Here is a 15,885-nt window from a genome sequence, read left to right as displayed (position 1 = left end):
TTAGCCTACTACTGTTAAAATTAAAACATGGATTATTCCTTAAAAATTTCAGTTTTGATGATAATTTATTTGGATTAGTGTTAAGTGTATTATTACATTGGGACATATCTAAATTCTAATGCACAACAGTAATATATAATTTCTGTCAAGTTAAACCGAACTTTTATTTTGACGGGTTGCCGTGAAGACCTTTTGAGTTTCTGTGTGTTTCTGTCATGATAATAGTTTTTCTCAAATGAAGCGGTGAAATGATCACGAAGTGACTTTCGGAGTGGATCTAGAGCCTGGAGAGGAAGTTCATGCATTTGTGTCTTCATATAGGCCAAAAAACAGCGCAAGCGTCACACGTGCTTCAGTGTGTGTGTGTGTGTGTGTGTGGTAAATGAAACTGCGCGTCGGCGGCACCATTCATTCACACAGAACATGCAGGATTCGTATTTAAATAGTCTTTGTGTTTTAATATTCACACACACTAGTCTACATCGCGATTTGATTTCAAGTGTACTGAACTGCTTTCTATTTTTTCCTCAAATTTACAAATTCCGTGAAATTCCGCGTTATACACTAAATTCCTTTTTTATGACTGGATTTCGTCAGCATTTTAGGGGGGGGGCGGGGGTAAACAATGGTAGGGGAAACACTGATAATTCTAAATTATTTTGTCAGATAAAAAAAAAAAAAAGAGCATAAAATCAAAACACTTTTTTGTTTGTTTCAAGGATTTTCTTTTTCCCAAGCTTAGTCCTATCCATTACTATTCAGGAAATGACTTAATCAATGACCAATGTATCCGACAGGAAGTCTGACAGCGGCAGAATGTAATAGGAACTGATAGGTGGACACTCACATCCTGTTCTGAAGCCACTGACGGGGAGGAAGAGGGAATGTCAGTCTTCTGGGGTGTGGCGTCCACATCACCGATGGAGCTCGTCTGAGGGAAAAGACCACAATTGTGAAACCGCTCAAAATGTGTATGAATCATTTGGTGGGGGTTATTTTTATTCCATCTACATGGCTTCTTTATGGTCAGTAGATGAGGTCAAAAGCTTTAAAAACATCCTTTAATTTCCTCAAAAAGCTACATTAACACATTTAAGTCACGCAAACATGATCACAACGTGACTAATGACATAAGTGAAATGTATTATGTCATAACTAATACACAGCAGTCATGTGCTTATAAAAATCATGAGCAAAAGGTTTACCTATTAATAGAATATTACATTCAAAACGTATTTTATGCTCACCATGGCTCCATTTATTTGATAAAAAATTACAATTATTACAATTTACAGTTTGAAAACAGATGTTCTGTTAATATTTTTGTGGACACTAAAGTTCAAAAGAAAGGCATTTTTTTTAATAGATATCTTTTAATGAAAAGTATTACTATTTTACTGAAAAATCTTACTGAACCCAAACTTTCAAATGTATACATTATATATAATGCTTATGGGTTTGTTTAAGTCTTTCATCTCATGTGTAAGGAATCAGCAAAAAGGCTTAGCAAACACCACTAATAAATGCCACCTATAATTCAACTTAAAGGGATACTCCACTTTTTTTGGAAATAGGCTCATTTTACAACTCCCCCAGAGTTAAACTGTTGAGTTTTACCGTTTTCGAATCCATTCAGCCGATCTCCGGGTCTGATGGTACCACTTTTAGCATAGCTTAGCATAGATCATTGAAGTGGATAAGACCATTAGCATCTCTCTCAAAAAAATGACCAAAGAGTTTCAATATTTTTCCTCTTTAAAACTTGACTCTTCTGTAGTTACATCGTGCACTAAGACCGACGGAAAATGTAAAGCTGCGATTTTCTAGGCTGGTATGGCTAGGAACTATACTCTCATTCCTGCGTAATAATCAAGAAACTTCACTGCCGTACCATGAGAGCAGCAGGCGTAATGATATGACGCAGCGCCTGAAGATAGTCCCCAGCTAGGTTACTTCCTGCGTGACCATATAAGTTTGTGTTTGCGCTGCATAATATCATTGCGCCTGCTGCACTCATGGTACGGCAGTGAAGTTTCTTGATTATTACGCAGGAATGAGAGTATAGTTCCTAGCCATATCAGCCTAGAAAATCGCAACTTTACATTTTCCGTCGGTCTTAGTGCACGATGTAACTACAGAAGAGTCAAGTTTTAAATAGGAGAAATATCAAAACTCTTTGGTCATTTTTTTGAGAGAGATGCTAATGGTCTTATCCACTTCAATGATCTATGCTAAGCTATGCTAAAAGTGGAACCATCAGACCCGGAGATCGGCTGAATGGATTCGAAAACGGTAAAACTCAACAGTTTAACTCTGGGGGAGTTGTAAAATGAGCCTATTTCCAAAAAAAGTGGAGTATCCCTTTAAGATCCATTAGTAAACACTAAAGCACAATGCTTGACTGACATTATCTGTAATTAAACCCCAAAAATGACAAAAACAATACTTACCAAGAACTGTAAAACAAAAGATACTGATATGGTCTAATCTATGCAACATTTAAATACACAACAGTGTCAAGGGTGATGCAGAATTTTAGACTGGCGGGTAAAAAAAAAAAAATGACACCACACTTTATCCTCCAAGAATTACTGTCATATTCAATTAGCTTACAAGCACATACTCACCATCACCTCCTATATTGGTAATTTATAAATAATTTTGAAACATCCCCCAAAACTTGCCTTAGTCATTCAATCTAAATGATGGATGTTTATTGTCCTAGCAGGCTCCAAGAGTTAACTAACGGCTTAGTGCATTAGCAGACTTGACAAATGAAGAGTGACGTTATTCACATTAGCCGTTTAAGAGGTTAGAAGGCAATGGGGAGGTGGTTAATACTAATCGTGAGTCTCTAACCTTTAGCACCTACAATTAGGCTGAATTGGATCTAGGGTCTGATAGCAATTCGGCAGAGGAACGCAGTCAGCAGACAAAATAGATGAAGGGCATGCTGGTTAGGCTAAATGTAAGTTGTACAGTCAATAATGTCTGGCCTTTAATGGGGAGTCAGGCATTGTTAATGCAAGTAAAGTGCCGTTTTATTGTGACAGAGCAAAAGAGGAACTACAGTATGAACTTCTTGTGTATGAACCATAATGCAAACTTTTGAGATACTTTGTCTGCTGACAGATCACTCCTGCCGAGGTTAAAGGTCACAGAGGGAGGAGCTTTGTTTAACAAACTTACTTCATCCCAAAATGCAAGCAGAGAAGATGCGGATGAGGAGGAGACAGAGTCCTTTTTTTGAGGGGGACAAAAATAAGATGACAAGTAACAGCTTTTGTCTTTATGAACTTACTGTCACTTTAGGCCTTTTCCCTACAATCCAATGAGTGTTAAAAGTATAGCTCGGCTACATCGGTAGACCTGGTCCTTACTTTAAAGTGACACAACAGGGCTCCTCTCACATCCTCAATATGGAAGCAGTTTTGTTAAACTGAAAGATAGGCATCAGTCTTGCAAAACTCTCAGCTGCCTTTGTCTCTACTGAGGCAATCAAAGCATGATGGGACATCTGGCCCAAAGTAGGAAAACAGTGGTTACACTGGTTTCCCTCTGTACACCAAGCAGTCCTGTGCTAATAAACACCACTTTTTAGGCATTATACAGAGATAGGATGAAAAGCAAATGCCATAAAAACTTTTCTGAAGACAATCAGGAGAGGGGAACGAGATCAGCAAAGGACCTTGAGCCAGGATTCGCCACAGTTGTGCTTATGCCCATGAGGCTGTCGGCTCTGACTACAATCATATTACAAACAAACAAAAATCATGAAGTGCTGAGGGTTACGCATTACAAGTAATGCAAGCTTTGCAATCAGATTACTTTAGGTAACTAGTAAAGTAACATTACTTTTAAATTTACACCAAAATCTGAGTAACTTTTTCCTGTCCCCATGTAGAGAGAAATTGCGAGTAATATAAGGCACAGAGGCCTTGAGTAAACATGATGGTTATTGTAGTTGCATTTACTCATCTCACTTTCACAAAAACAGTGAAATGCAAACTCAGAATATTACGCAAACCTGCAATAATAAAAATACACTATGTTTTAATCTCACTTTAACCAACGTCTTTCCCACTGGCCTTCGATGATCCAATTCAATCATACCAATAAGCAAAAATGACTTTAGATAAACATCACATTTGTATTTCTTTCTTTCTTCTTTTTTTTGAAGTAAGAGTGTTAAACCTAACTTTCTTCTGCATCTTATTCTTCTGTGATCCAGATTGGCAGCACAGCTGTTGTTTGCTTGAGCTGCGCCCATCACACAGGCTGCTACTGTACAGGCGTGAATTTGGATTTCCTTCAGCCTGAGGCTTTTTCCAGGCTTATTCATTTCACTTAAGGTGTGAAAGGGCCTTTACAATTGCCAAAAACATAACTTTTTGTTATTAAAAAACAAACAAGCCCAGCCAGGTGAGAAATAGTAATGCATAAGTAACGAAATGCATTACATTTCCTAAAAAGTAACTAAGTAATGGAATTAGTTACTTTTTGGGGAGTAACACAATATTGTAATTACCAATGACAAATTTCAATTGTCAGAATGGCAAATTTTGCCAAAAGGCGACAAGGTATGGGAATCTACAGTCTTACGCATTTCATGAGGGAATTGAGTGAATCGGGGATGTCAAAATCAGTATCCATGTGCTAGACATTCATAAACATGCATACTCCAGTGTTTCTGTCTGGCTGCTATGGACGTCATCTCATCGTTTGATAAACAATCTGTTAGGTCTCTGATGTTCTGAGGCCGGAGCCATTAGGTTGATGAAATGAACAATGGGAAGCTTGTTACGGCATGTAACGCAGTAGCAGATGGCCAGATACTTTTAGAAACACTCACTCTGAACGTCAGGTCATGGGCGAGGGGAGAGGTATTGAAGTACTCAAAGATGGAGTCCTGGAAGTCCGGAAGTTTCAGGCCTACGGTTAAAAAAAATAAACTGTTACTGTTAAGAGTAATTGTTAGATTCAAATAATAGAAGAATCCATTAATTTAACAATCAGCAGCAGCATTTATGAAAGGTTCCCTTCAGAAGTTCCTTCAAAAGGTGACATAATATGTTCATGGTTCAAGGACACTCAAGTCTATTAAGGGCGAAGTAATAACATGTGTATCAGCATTTTCACCTTTGTCTGATCGTGAGCGGCTGTCCTCCATCTCTTTCTTCATGTTCTCAAGCTGTTCCTCTAACTCTCTGTTCTTGGCATCTGTGTCTTTCAGTTTGCTGTAGATGTGTAGGTGAGGGAGTCAAAAAAGTAAGGCTTTCACAAAAAGCTACATAAGGGGTCAACAAACTATGGCATGTATGTTATGTTGCCAAATGTAAATGGAACAGTTTTAACAAAACGGATATCTATCTGATCAGCAAAAACACATTAATCACCAGGTGTAAATGGTCCCATTGGAAATATGTTCTTCAAAGTCTAATTTAAACCTGAAAGCCAACAAACTAAAGGATGTTGACAAAATTATAATAAAAATACAAATCAAAAAAAAAAAAAAAGCTAAATTGCTTCAGAATTATTTATGGTTCTGCACTGTTTCTATGTTAGCCATTATTAATATTTGAAATATGTTTGTGTGTATTTATACAAGGGTTGCAGTGATTAACTCGGAAACTTGAAAATGACACTTAATGGCAAAAGGGTTGCCAATCCCTGAACTAGATCATTTTAACTAATAACATGCACCCGTTTCTATTACGCACATAAGACTGAACCAGTACCATGCAACATACATGCATAATAAACACGCTCGCTGTGTGTATCTAAATAAAAGAAAAGGCTGCTTATTATAGCAGAATCAAAGACTGACCTCTCGAAAGAGATGTTGGCAGCTTTAACCTTGCGCAGCTCATCCTGAACCAGTTGCTTGGCACGGATTTCAGCTTCCAATGCCGACTGCAGCTCCAGACGGGCAGACATGTCCAACTTTTGACTGCGGCGCACCTTCCACAAAGGATCCTGCCAAGGAATGGAGATTCACGTTTTGAAAAGATCCCAGAAAAAGGACCATGTGTACACTGAATCATGGCATGGTCACCTTTAAAACATCATTGGTTGCTGGGTTATTACTTAAAGACAGATCACATTGTGTTTGTTTAGGAACTTTCGTGGCTTGTCTATAACAACCAGGGACCATAAAATATTGTTTCTACAGTGTCAAGAAGCAGTGCAAGAAGTAGTTATTCAATACCACAAAACACAATAAAAAAACAAGATGCTTTTCCTACAATAGTACAACGAAAGCAGCGTGCATGGAAAAAAAATGCATGCCCAACAGACTACGTCACATAACAGATACTGTAAATCCTCTCTAGCACACCAATGAAATCCCTTAAGATGCATTTTCCATAAATCTGATGGCTCACGAGGGCTTATCTTAGAATCTACAACAGTTTAATAGCTATTGATCTCAGCTGTCACCAAGGCTCCACAATTTACATGTGTTGCTACAAGACAACATTTGTCTACATGACCTATGTATTTACAAAAAAAGGGACCGTGACGGCTGCACGACAGCTGAATATTTGGAATGAAAGAAGAGGATTACATTCATTTCATTGATTAAACAGATGAAGTGACTGCGGCTCATGTGCGAGCTCCCACAGCTGATGGGAAGTGAGAGGCGGTGAGGGCATTCATGGGAGTGTTCCTGGGCGAAACTCATCAGCTTTACATTAGAGCTGCTGGTATTTTCCAGTGCGGCTCTCAAAAACGCTCACGATTAGGCATAATGCTGCGGCACTCACACTTTTGTTCAAGCTTATCAAATTAGTGACTTCTCAGCGCAACTGATTTGATGTCATACAATAGCGTGCAAGCGGAAGGTTAAGGGTATACACACTTGACCTCATGAGAACAATGGAGGCAAGCTTATCCGAAATGGTTTCCATGTTTTGTGAATTATGATCGGTAATGAGGAGAGCTGATGCAGCATTTCCATTCATCTGCCCTCTGAAACTTCAGCTGTAAAAAAATGTGCTATTATTCACAACCCTGATAGTTTTGCAAATTAAGTAAGCAGACAGATGAATGACAGATTGATTGGCCAATAGCCAAGATAACAATCTTGTGCTCCGCCTTCTTTTTGGAGCTTCTCCACACTGATTGGAGGTTTGATGGATAAACTCACCCGCTTGGTGACCCGAGGTGCCACCATTGACCTCTGGGTTGGGATGCTTACTCCAGGGCCTTGCTGATATAGCAATTAAAGTTTACACAAAAAAATATAATACATTCTCAACAAATCTATATATTAAATTTTATAATAAATATGTATTTTTAATATAATATTGACAAATATTTAACTGTATACATTCATACATGCATTAAAAAATTTGGGGTCAGTAAATTGTAAATTTTTTATATAAATTTTTAAAATGTATTTATTCCTGTGATGCAAAGCTGAATTTTCAGCGCCATTACTCCAGTCTTCAGTTTCAAATAATCCTTCAGAAATCACTCTAATATGACGATTTGGTGCTCAGGACAGTGTTGCCAGATTGGGCGGGTTCCCGCCCAATTGGGCGGTTTTGAATTTGATTGTGCAGGTAAAAAAGGGTTTGGGCGGGTGGTCAAAATTTGGGCTGGTTTGGGATCATTTCGGCGGTTTTCAAACATCTACATTTTAAAGTATAATTAGTTAAAAAAACGAAACTAAAGTGCATGTAGTCCATAAAATCAATCATCATGACATTACTGTACACACGCTCATGCAGAGTCAGCTGGCGTTAGTGTTGACATCACCGACGAGCACGCACTTTTAGCCAATCAGCGATCCGCAGGCAGACGCGGTTGAGCGCGAGAAGTTGTAGCTGTATATTAAAGTGATCGCTAAGGCAAAGTGACATAGCCTAAGCCTACTATACAAAAGAGTGTACAGTAGTGAGCAACTCTAAAAAACGCACACGTAGAAGGAGATCACTCTATGGTGAATATAACTCTGAGAGGAGAGCACAGTTGAATGACTTGAATTGAAATCAAAAATGGGACGATTCCTGTCCATGTGCACACTAGCCTAACCAAACATCTGCAACTTTACACCATCCAGACTGCACTCTACTTGTCCCTGACAGCTGCTGAAAAAGGTTTGAATCAACGATGAATCCGTTTTGACTGCTAAATTCTGCGTTATGTTCTGCAATGTGTACTTCCGAGGGTTAAAGTCATCGGTTCATTTCTTGATTCCGTTTTGACAGTGTCCACCTGGACATTTTAGTCATATTGGCTAATTCTCCTTAATTATTGCCCTGTTGTGATCTGTTTTGCTGGAAAATTGATTTATTTTTTATTTTATTTTATCATCGTTATTTTGTTTTAAGGAGATACAAATTGTGCTTATCAACCTTAAATGACATGGTAATGAAATTATATCACATTATTTTGGCAGTAAAATTTTGGGCGGGTTTTTCTTGTAGTGGGCGGGTTTTGGTGAGCTTTTGGGCTGGAAATCACCGTCCCAATCTGGCAACACTGGCTCAGGAAACATTTCTTATTATTATCAACGTCTTTTTTTTTTCAGGATTCTATGATCAATAGAAAGTTCAAAAGAACAATGTCTTTAGTAAATGTCTTTATTGTCACTTTTGATCAATTCAATGCATCCATGCTGAATAAACTATTTACTGACCACAAACTTTTGAATGGTAGTGTATTTCATATATATAATATAATATAATATATAAAACTGAACAGCCTATTAATCACATTCCTTAAGAGACATTTAAGCGGGTATGAAGTCATATTTGAACAAGAAATGTCAATTTTGTTTACAGAAATGATATTTAAAATCAGAAAAACCACAACATGGCATTTTAATGAATTCAATCTGTGATTTTCTTTTTTTTTAGCTCTATGACCCAAACACAGGAATTTTATGGCATACTTTTGCATACACCATACACCAATTGCCAAACTCTATTTGTACCATATCCTGTAGCAACCCAGCAATTAAGCCAATTAGTTCAATTTGAGAATAAGCAACGTTGACCACATCTTTGGACGATGGCTTCAACCCAAACCTTGCTGCAAATCAATAGTTCTCATCAGCGCAGCAGATCCCACTATGGCAATAACAAACAACACTTTCACACTCATGCAAATCTCCTTCAGTCTGTCCTTAACCTTCTTAGAAAAGGATATTAAATCAAATGTGACCTCCATCACCTACAACATGTCACTTCCCTTCAATCAATTTCCATTAGATTTGCTATTTAAAGCAAATCTAATGTTACTGTGCTACGGCTCAAAGGAGTTAGAGAGAGCTTTCCACTCACTGACAAAATTAGAAGTCTCACTCTATCATCACAGATGCCCTATATATCATCCCTATCAACTAAAAAATGGAGCATAATAGCAGATCAGCTGTTTAACGAAGTTCAGAGGTGAAAGCCTGATTATGCAGTTGTGGAAGTTAGGGCTGGATATCGGCACTGATTCCTCAAATCAATCATCGCTTTTATTCTCAGATCACAATGTAACCTCCCCTCTATTCATTTGAACTTGTTTAACGGTTTACCAGAGTTCTGGATCCCAGACTGGAGCTTCGCAGAGACTCCAACTCTTCCGTCATCTTGGAGGCCAGAGCCTGAAGGTAGCCACGGGCATCTTTCTCGTCGCTCACCCTACAAAACACACACAGTCTCACATTCGGGCCATTTGACTGCAACTTCACCAAACCAAGATTTCCATTTTATTGCAAAGTTCACCCCAAAATCTTTTTTTGGCCGACTACAAATGGTTATATAGATAACACTAACACTGTTTATAGATTATCTCACCATTGGATAATCTCAGCGATCTGTGCTTCCCAGTGTGCCACACTCTCTTTCTTTGATGCTAGATCCTGAAGCTCATCTTCCAGCTGCCTGTTCTGAGCTGTCAGCTTGTCCACAAAAGTGCAGAGCTGCAGGGGAGGAGATTTGAGGATCAGTGTCAAGTCCTGACTCCTGAATGTCCTGATATACATGCAATACGGTGTCCTACCCTGTCCGTTTCTGCAGTGAGTTTACGGTTTTCATCACTCAGGAGGTTGCGTTCACGTTCATACTTCTCCTTCAGAGCACCCATGGACTCGTCCATCTCGGTTTGCCTGTGGACATAGAAAAAGGGCTGGAATTAGTGCTGGTCAATATGAGGAGTTGTTTTTTTGGGCTGATGACAGTGCTGCATTAAAACTAAATTGTTATATTAAAGTTTTGACCTAATTAAAAATATGAATTAAATTTAAAGTGCTTAGTTCTGACAGTAAAATATTTCAAACACACAAGGATTCATAAAATGGGAGTGCGGTGTTTTTGAACATTGTTCATTTCACTGGCACACTTGTAAATGCTCCACACAAATCCCATCTCAGATTTGGTTCGCTTTAAGTCAATGTTGTATTTGCTTTCAGCATGCATTGAGAAAATGAAGAGCTCCAGGTTTATATCCTGGGAAGAGTTAATCGCATTTGACTGTGTGTTAAATGAGGAGAATATTATTAAAAAGCTAATGTCTACTATACATGCAAACTCAAAATCTTTGCTTGGTTATATGCCAAAATAAAGGCATGAGCATTCAATATGATTGTATGACAAAAATTTATAATCTAATATAATTCAAAAGTTTGTGGGCAAGTTAAAAAATATATTTTTTGGGGGGGTTTTATTCAGCAAGGATGCATTAAATTGATCAAACGTGACAGTAAATACTTTCAATCATCAATGAATCCTGATGACAAGTTTCACGGATTTTACAAAAATATTAAAGGACAAGTTCGGTATTTTACAATTAAAGCTCTGTTTTAAGATTGTTTCTTAGACAGATGCTGCTGTTTTGAGAATTTTAGGTTTCTGTGGTTGCCCCCCACCTCCACAATGGTAGCATAGGTGCACTGGAACAATCCTTCATAAAAACGCATTAAACTTTAGTTTACAAAGACGTGAAACTCACCGAGTGGTCTGGGGTGTTCACTGATATGCTCACACAAAAATCGCTGCAAAAGATACTTTCCAAAAGGTTTTATCGTAGTTTTTGTCCAACTCCATTGACTTGTATTGGATGTTCTGTGATGTACGGTATCACTCCACCGCCGGAAACGGAAATGGGGGTGTTTTGTATTCTTTCTGTAGTTTTATGCAGTTGCGGTATCGTAGGCTACGCTATTCAATTGGCAAAGGTGCATTATCGCCACCAACTGGGCTGGAGTGTGTATTATTCAAGCTCTCAACGGAAGAATGTACGGCTGTGAGGCGTTCGGAAAAATAGGTCCACAGTTTTACAACAAATGGTAAAACACCTGTTGGAAAGCATCTTTAGCAGCGATTTTTGTGTGAGCATATCAGTGAACACCCCAGACCACTCGGTGAGTTTCACGTCTTTGTAAACTAAAGTTTAATGCGTTTTTATGAAGGATTGTTCCAGTGCACCTATGCTACCATTGTGGAGGTGGTGGGCAACCACAGAAACCTAAAATTCTCAAAACAGCAGCATCTGTCTAAAAAACAATCTTAACCATTCCATTTCATCAGAAACGATCTTAAAACAGAGCTTTAATTGTAAAATACCGAACTTGTCCTTTAAGCAGCACAATCGTTTTCAACATTGATGATAATATGTTTTTCATGAGCACCAAATCAGCATATAAAAATGATTTCTAAAGGATCATGTGGCACTGAAGACTGGAGTAAAGATGCTGGAAATTAAGTTGACATCAAAGGAATAAATGACATTTTAAAATATATTAAAACAAACAGTTCTTTTCAATTATTTTTTTAAATACCGACCCCAAAAGTTTGACCTGCAGCGTAAATCTACAGGGTAAGTACATCAAATGTGGAGTCCACTTCAAAGTTCAAGCACAATGTGCATGGGTTTCTCTTAGATTTAGGCCAATGCTGATAACCTCATAAAGGTTAAATATCAGTCAGATATTCAGCCTGGCCAGTATCAGTCGCTGGAATCGCAACCCGGACCGTTGACAGAACAGCTTACCGTTCTCTCTTGGCCTTTTCCAGTTTGTCTTTGAGCACCAGCAGCTCTTTGTGCAGGGACAGATGTTGACCCTCAGAGTCATGAAGTTCCTTCCTCATTTTCTTCAGCTCTGTAGAGTGGCTGGCATCACGTCTCACTAGCTCCTCCTCATAGAATAACACCTTCTTATCCAGCTCTGACTTCACCTTGGTGAGCTCCTGTTGAGTCTCAGAACTGAGGCTTGAGGCGCGACCTGTTCCCTGCTTCACCTGAAAAAAAAAAATCAAACAATCTAAATCAGATAAAATCCTGAAACTTTAATCAATTCAGGGTAATAATTAATTAAAACCCTAATACCATATACAAATATAAGCATATCAATGGAAAGCAAAGGAAGAGGAAGAGTGAGCAAGGAGGCAAAGGAGAGAGCTTGACTTTCAAGCAGATGGAAAAAACATAAAACATAGCAGGAACATCCTGCTAAAAATAACCCCACAGGATATCCTACACAAGGCAGGAGGAAAAAAGAAAGATGGGAGGCAAAGTAAGGCGATGTTTGAGGTTAACAGGGTGAAAGGCACTAGAGAGGTAGATAAAGAACAGATGAATGGAAGAGGGAAATAGTGAATCTCAGAGCAGCTGTCAAGAACATGCCATATTTTGATGAATAAGATATCATATTTTGCTGAAAATTAAGCATGCACAATATATTGGTACAATAGGCCTGTGTGTTATTGGGCGATATTAGAGATCAGTATCGGTCAATATAATTCCTTTATTTTCACAGATTATCTTTGCTATCATCTTACGCTCACTTAAAGTTAATCTTTAAAAACACTAATTTAATAACAGTTAAATGTAATCTTCAGCAAATCTAAAAATTAATATATATTTGTCATACAGTACATAATGTTGTGATGCCTAGATTCACTTGTATTTAAAAATATATATATATATTTTTACATTTCTTTAGATAAAGTAGCATAATTTATAGCAGGACTATCTGTAAACTGACCAATGGCAGACAGGGGGAGTGTTCAGGAAACCTGTATCAACAAATGCATTATTTTTGCAAAAGTGATGCAGAAACTACACATTTTACTTTTAAAGGGGTCATATAATGGTACATGCACTTTTACAAGTTGTTTGTACTGAAAAGTGTGTTGGCAGTGCCTGTACACAACCATCATATAATGATAAAAATCCATCCAGTGTTTTTGTTTTAATCTCCTTATATGTTTTCCCGTCTCAAATCAAGCCGTTCGACCGTGTGACGTCACACGCTCGGAAGCCCCTCCCACGATTGTTGATTGACAGCAGCGTTTCAACACAGACCTGCCCTCGCTCGTGAGCCAGCTGTCAATCATAGTCTGCGCGGACCGGCTCGGTCATTGTTGATATGCTGGAGCACTGTCTATGAGCAGAATGTGTCTAAGCGACTGTGGTGTTCTGTTCTTGGGTGTAATAACGAACACAGCAGTCATTTTAATGTTCCTAAATCCGAACCGCTGAAGACGCAGTGGCTGAGTTTGTTTTCGAAGGGAATATTCCCCACGAGCAACGTCAATGCTCTCATGTTTGCGCAAATCATTTCACACACCAGACTGCTTTATAAACGAGGATCAGTATAAAGCTGGTTTTGCTAAGAAGCTGCTCATGAAAAAAGGATCGGTACCAGCTATTCGTGTTCCTGCTGAATCTCCAGAAGAACGGAAGTGAGTGTAACGTTTTATTAAACTTTATATTAATATATTAATCTTTGCAAATCGCTAGCTGCACGCTTCACAATGAATGCGTCTAAGGTTTACACTCAGGGTACATTACGGCATGTTTTCTATGTATGACGTTCTCAATATAATTCATAATCCCACGTTTATAATGAACAACGCGTTATGGTTATTGTGTTGTTGTGTTACAAACGTGTACGCACAAAACAGAGGGGCGGAGTGAGCAAAGCTCATTATCATTTAAAGTCATATGCACTGAAACGGCGTGCTGAAAACAGAGCTGTTTTTGACCAGGTAAAATAACTGTTTTCTTACAATACTAATGAGAATTTTTAATTAAAGTATATTACAAACTTTTAATTTAGACCCTAAAGAATCATATTAGCTTGTACAAAAATGGCATTATATGACCCCTTTAAATGAAGAAGTACATAATAAATAACATTATTACAATAAATAAGGTATTTTTTAAAATCACAATTTATTTTTATTTATACCATTTTAACTCGTTATTATCAATATGTTGTTACCATGAGATTCACCATTGAAATATTCACAAGTTGGCTGAAGTCAGTAGAGAGGCAGTGTATGAATGAGTGCACTCTGACCTTGAGTGTCTCCAGTTCACTCTCCAGTTGTTTAGAGTAGACTTCACTGTGCTCTCTGAGCTTACGCTCCTTAGAGGCTTCGGCACGCGCATCCTCCAGCTGAGACTCCAGCTATCACACACACAAGAAAAACAATCAATATGAAAAAACCCCCCAAAAAAAACAAGGACTCGTATAGACATTCACATAAACCCTTCAATCTTGACCTAATTTCAACCGCACACGCCCCGTGTGAAATTCAAGCACTGAAATGTCTTTGAGCCATATGTCTTTTGAGTGTTCCTTGACACTTCACAAAAAAAACAAAAAAAAATTCTCCAAGACGATTCCGCCTAAAGTCTAGTGCATGGGAGAGACAGAAAAAGAAAAAAAAATATATAAAAAGGGGGAGGGTCTGAATCCAGCTGCAGTCTACAGTGGGCCTGCACTGCGGTCAGTGTCGCCCATCTGGCTCGAGTTAGACACTGCGGTCCAGAGGAGGTCATGGGGTCCGTGAGGCTGGCCTGCAGGGACAGGAGGGGGCGGGAAGGGGTGTGAAGACATTCCTGCTGTCGTCTAGGGAGATCTGGAGCTGCCGAGCCTGCATCTCTCTGGAGCGTGACTGATGAACTTCAAAAATGTGGCGCATTCCAAGGCCTTGTTTTCATCTGTGCCCTCAGTCAGCCCCGGGGTGTTAACATGATGACGATGAGTAATAAACACCCGGCGGGAGCCGGACGGCACCGGTTCGGAATCCCAGCGTGGATACGATTTCCTGATTGAAAGCCCCTGGCAATTCATCTCTATTTACTTTGAAAACACACCCGAAACAGTCATAACATTACATGAGAGGGTGCATGACCCCCTTTCAATCACGCTACTCACCTCCTTGCGGGCCTTCTCGGTTTTGCGGATGTCCTGGCGCATGGCGTCGATCTTCTGCATCACCACCTCCATCTCCTCCTCCTTGTCCCGCAGCTGCCGCGACAGACGCTGCTTCTGCGAGCGCAGCTCGGCCATGCGCTCGTTCAGCTCGGAGAACTCCTGCATGGCCAGCTTCCTCTGCTGGTGGGCGTCCTTCAGCTCCTTGGTCTGAGACTTCAGGCGATCCAGAGACTCCACCAGTTGCTGGAAAGGGAGAGCAAGAGAAATGGATCAAATGGGATTGAGATCGAAGACATTAAAACGTAAAACGATAGATGCGCGGGCACAACTGTGAGAGAGGAGCAGTGGAAGGAGAGAAAAAGAAAGAGCAGCCGCGCCTGGAGAGAAAGGACTGAAAAAGAGGCCGAGTGAGAAATAGAAATCATCAAGAGAATTGGGAGTTATGCGCTAGCTAAGAGAACGGGACACACACTCGTAAGGACGATATCAACTGGCACGAGTGAAATGAACAAACTTTACAGGAAGCATTTTGACTGAAAACAGACTCGAATGGATCTCATACAACAGCCTTGCAGAGCTTCGGCGGGTAAGAGCCAATCGGGGCTCAGGGTCAACAGTCAGGTGCAACGGCCCGACAAATGCGATTAGCTAAAAATGTGATGCACAGTGAGGGAATTTTGACCTGCCTTATGTGAGGGGGGTGATGACATTAATCTTGA

General features: G+C 39.3%; 1 protein-coding gene across 5 annotated transcripts in view; it reads right to left on the bottom strand.

The window, feature by feature from the left end:
* The window catches only part of cdc42bpb (CDC42 binding protein kinase beta (DMPK-like)), a 101,078-nt gene that overhangs the window by 17,114 nt on the left and 68,079 nt on the right, over positions 1-15,885 (bottom strand). For 3 of the 5 annotated variants that reach the window (XM_056264507.1, XM_056264508.1, XM_056264510.1), the window contains exons 12-22: positions 15,167-15,409; positions 14,303-14,413; positions 11,989-12,236; positions 10,000-10,105; positions 9,795-9,919; positions 9,533-9,638; positions 5,828-5,976; positions 5,140-5,237; positions 4,853-4,932; positions 3,190-3,240; positions 848-931 (exon numbers count right to left, since the gene is read on the bottom strand). In XM_056264507.1, the coding sequence (XP_056120482.1) occupies positions 848-931; positions 3,190-3,240; positions 4,853-4,932; positions 5,140-5,237; positions 5,828-5,976; positions 9,533-9,638; positions 9,795-9,919; positions 10,000-10,105; positions 11,989-12,236; positions 14,303-14,413; positions 15,167-15,409 (1,401 nt within the window). The remainder of the gene's footprint in view (positions 1-847; positions 932-3,189; positions 3,241-4,852; positions 4,933-5,139; positions 5,238-5,827; positions 5,977-9,532; positions 9,639-9,794; positions 9,920-9,999; positions 10,106-11,988; positions 12,237-14,302; positions 14,414-15,166; positions 15,410-15,885) is intronic. The other 2 variants (XM_056264509.1, XM_056264511.1) reach the window with 1 other exon arrangement.

This window comes from Rhinichthys klamathensis, unplaced genomic scaffold (genome assembly GCF_029890125.1).
Source record: "Rhinichthys klamathensis goyatoka isolate OS25496 unplaced genomic scaffold, OSU_Roscu_1.1 h1tg000221l_1, whole genome shotgun sequence".
NCBI lineage: Eukaryota > Metazoa > Chordata > Actinopteri > Cypriniformes > Leuciscidae > Rhinichthys > Rhinichthys klamathensis.
Note: the sequence above shows the minus strand (reverse complement) of the source record. Positions and strands in the feature narration are given on the sequence as shown.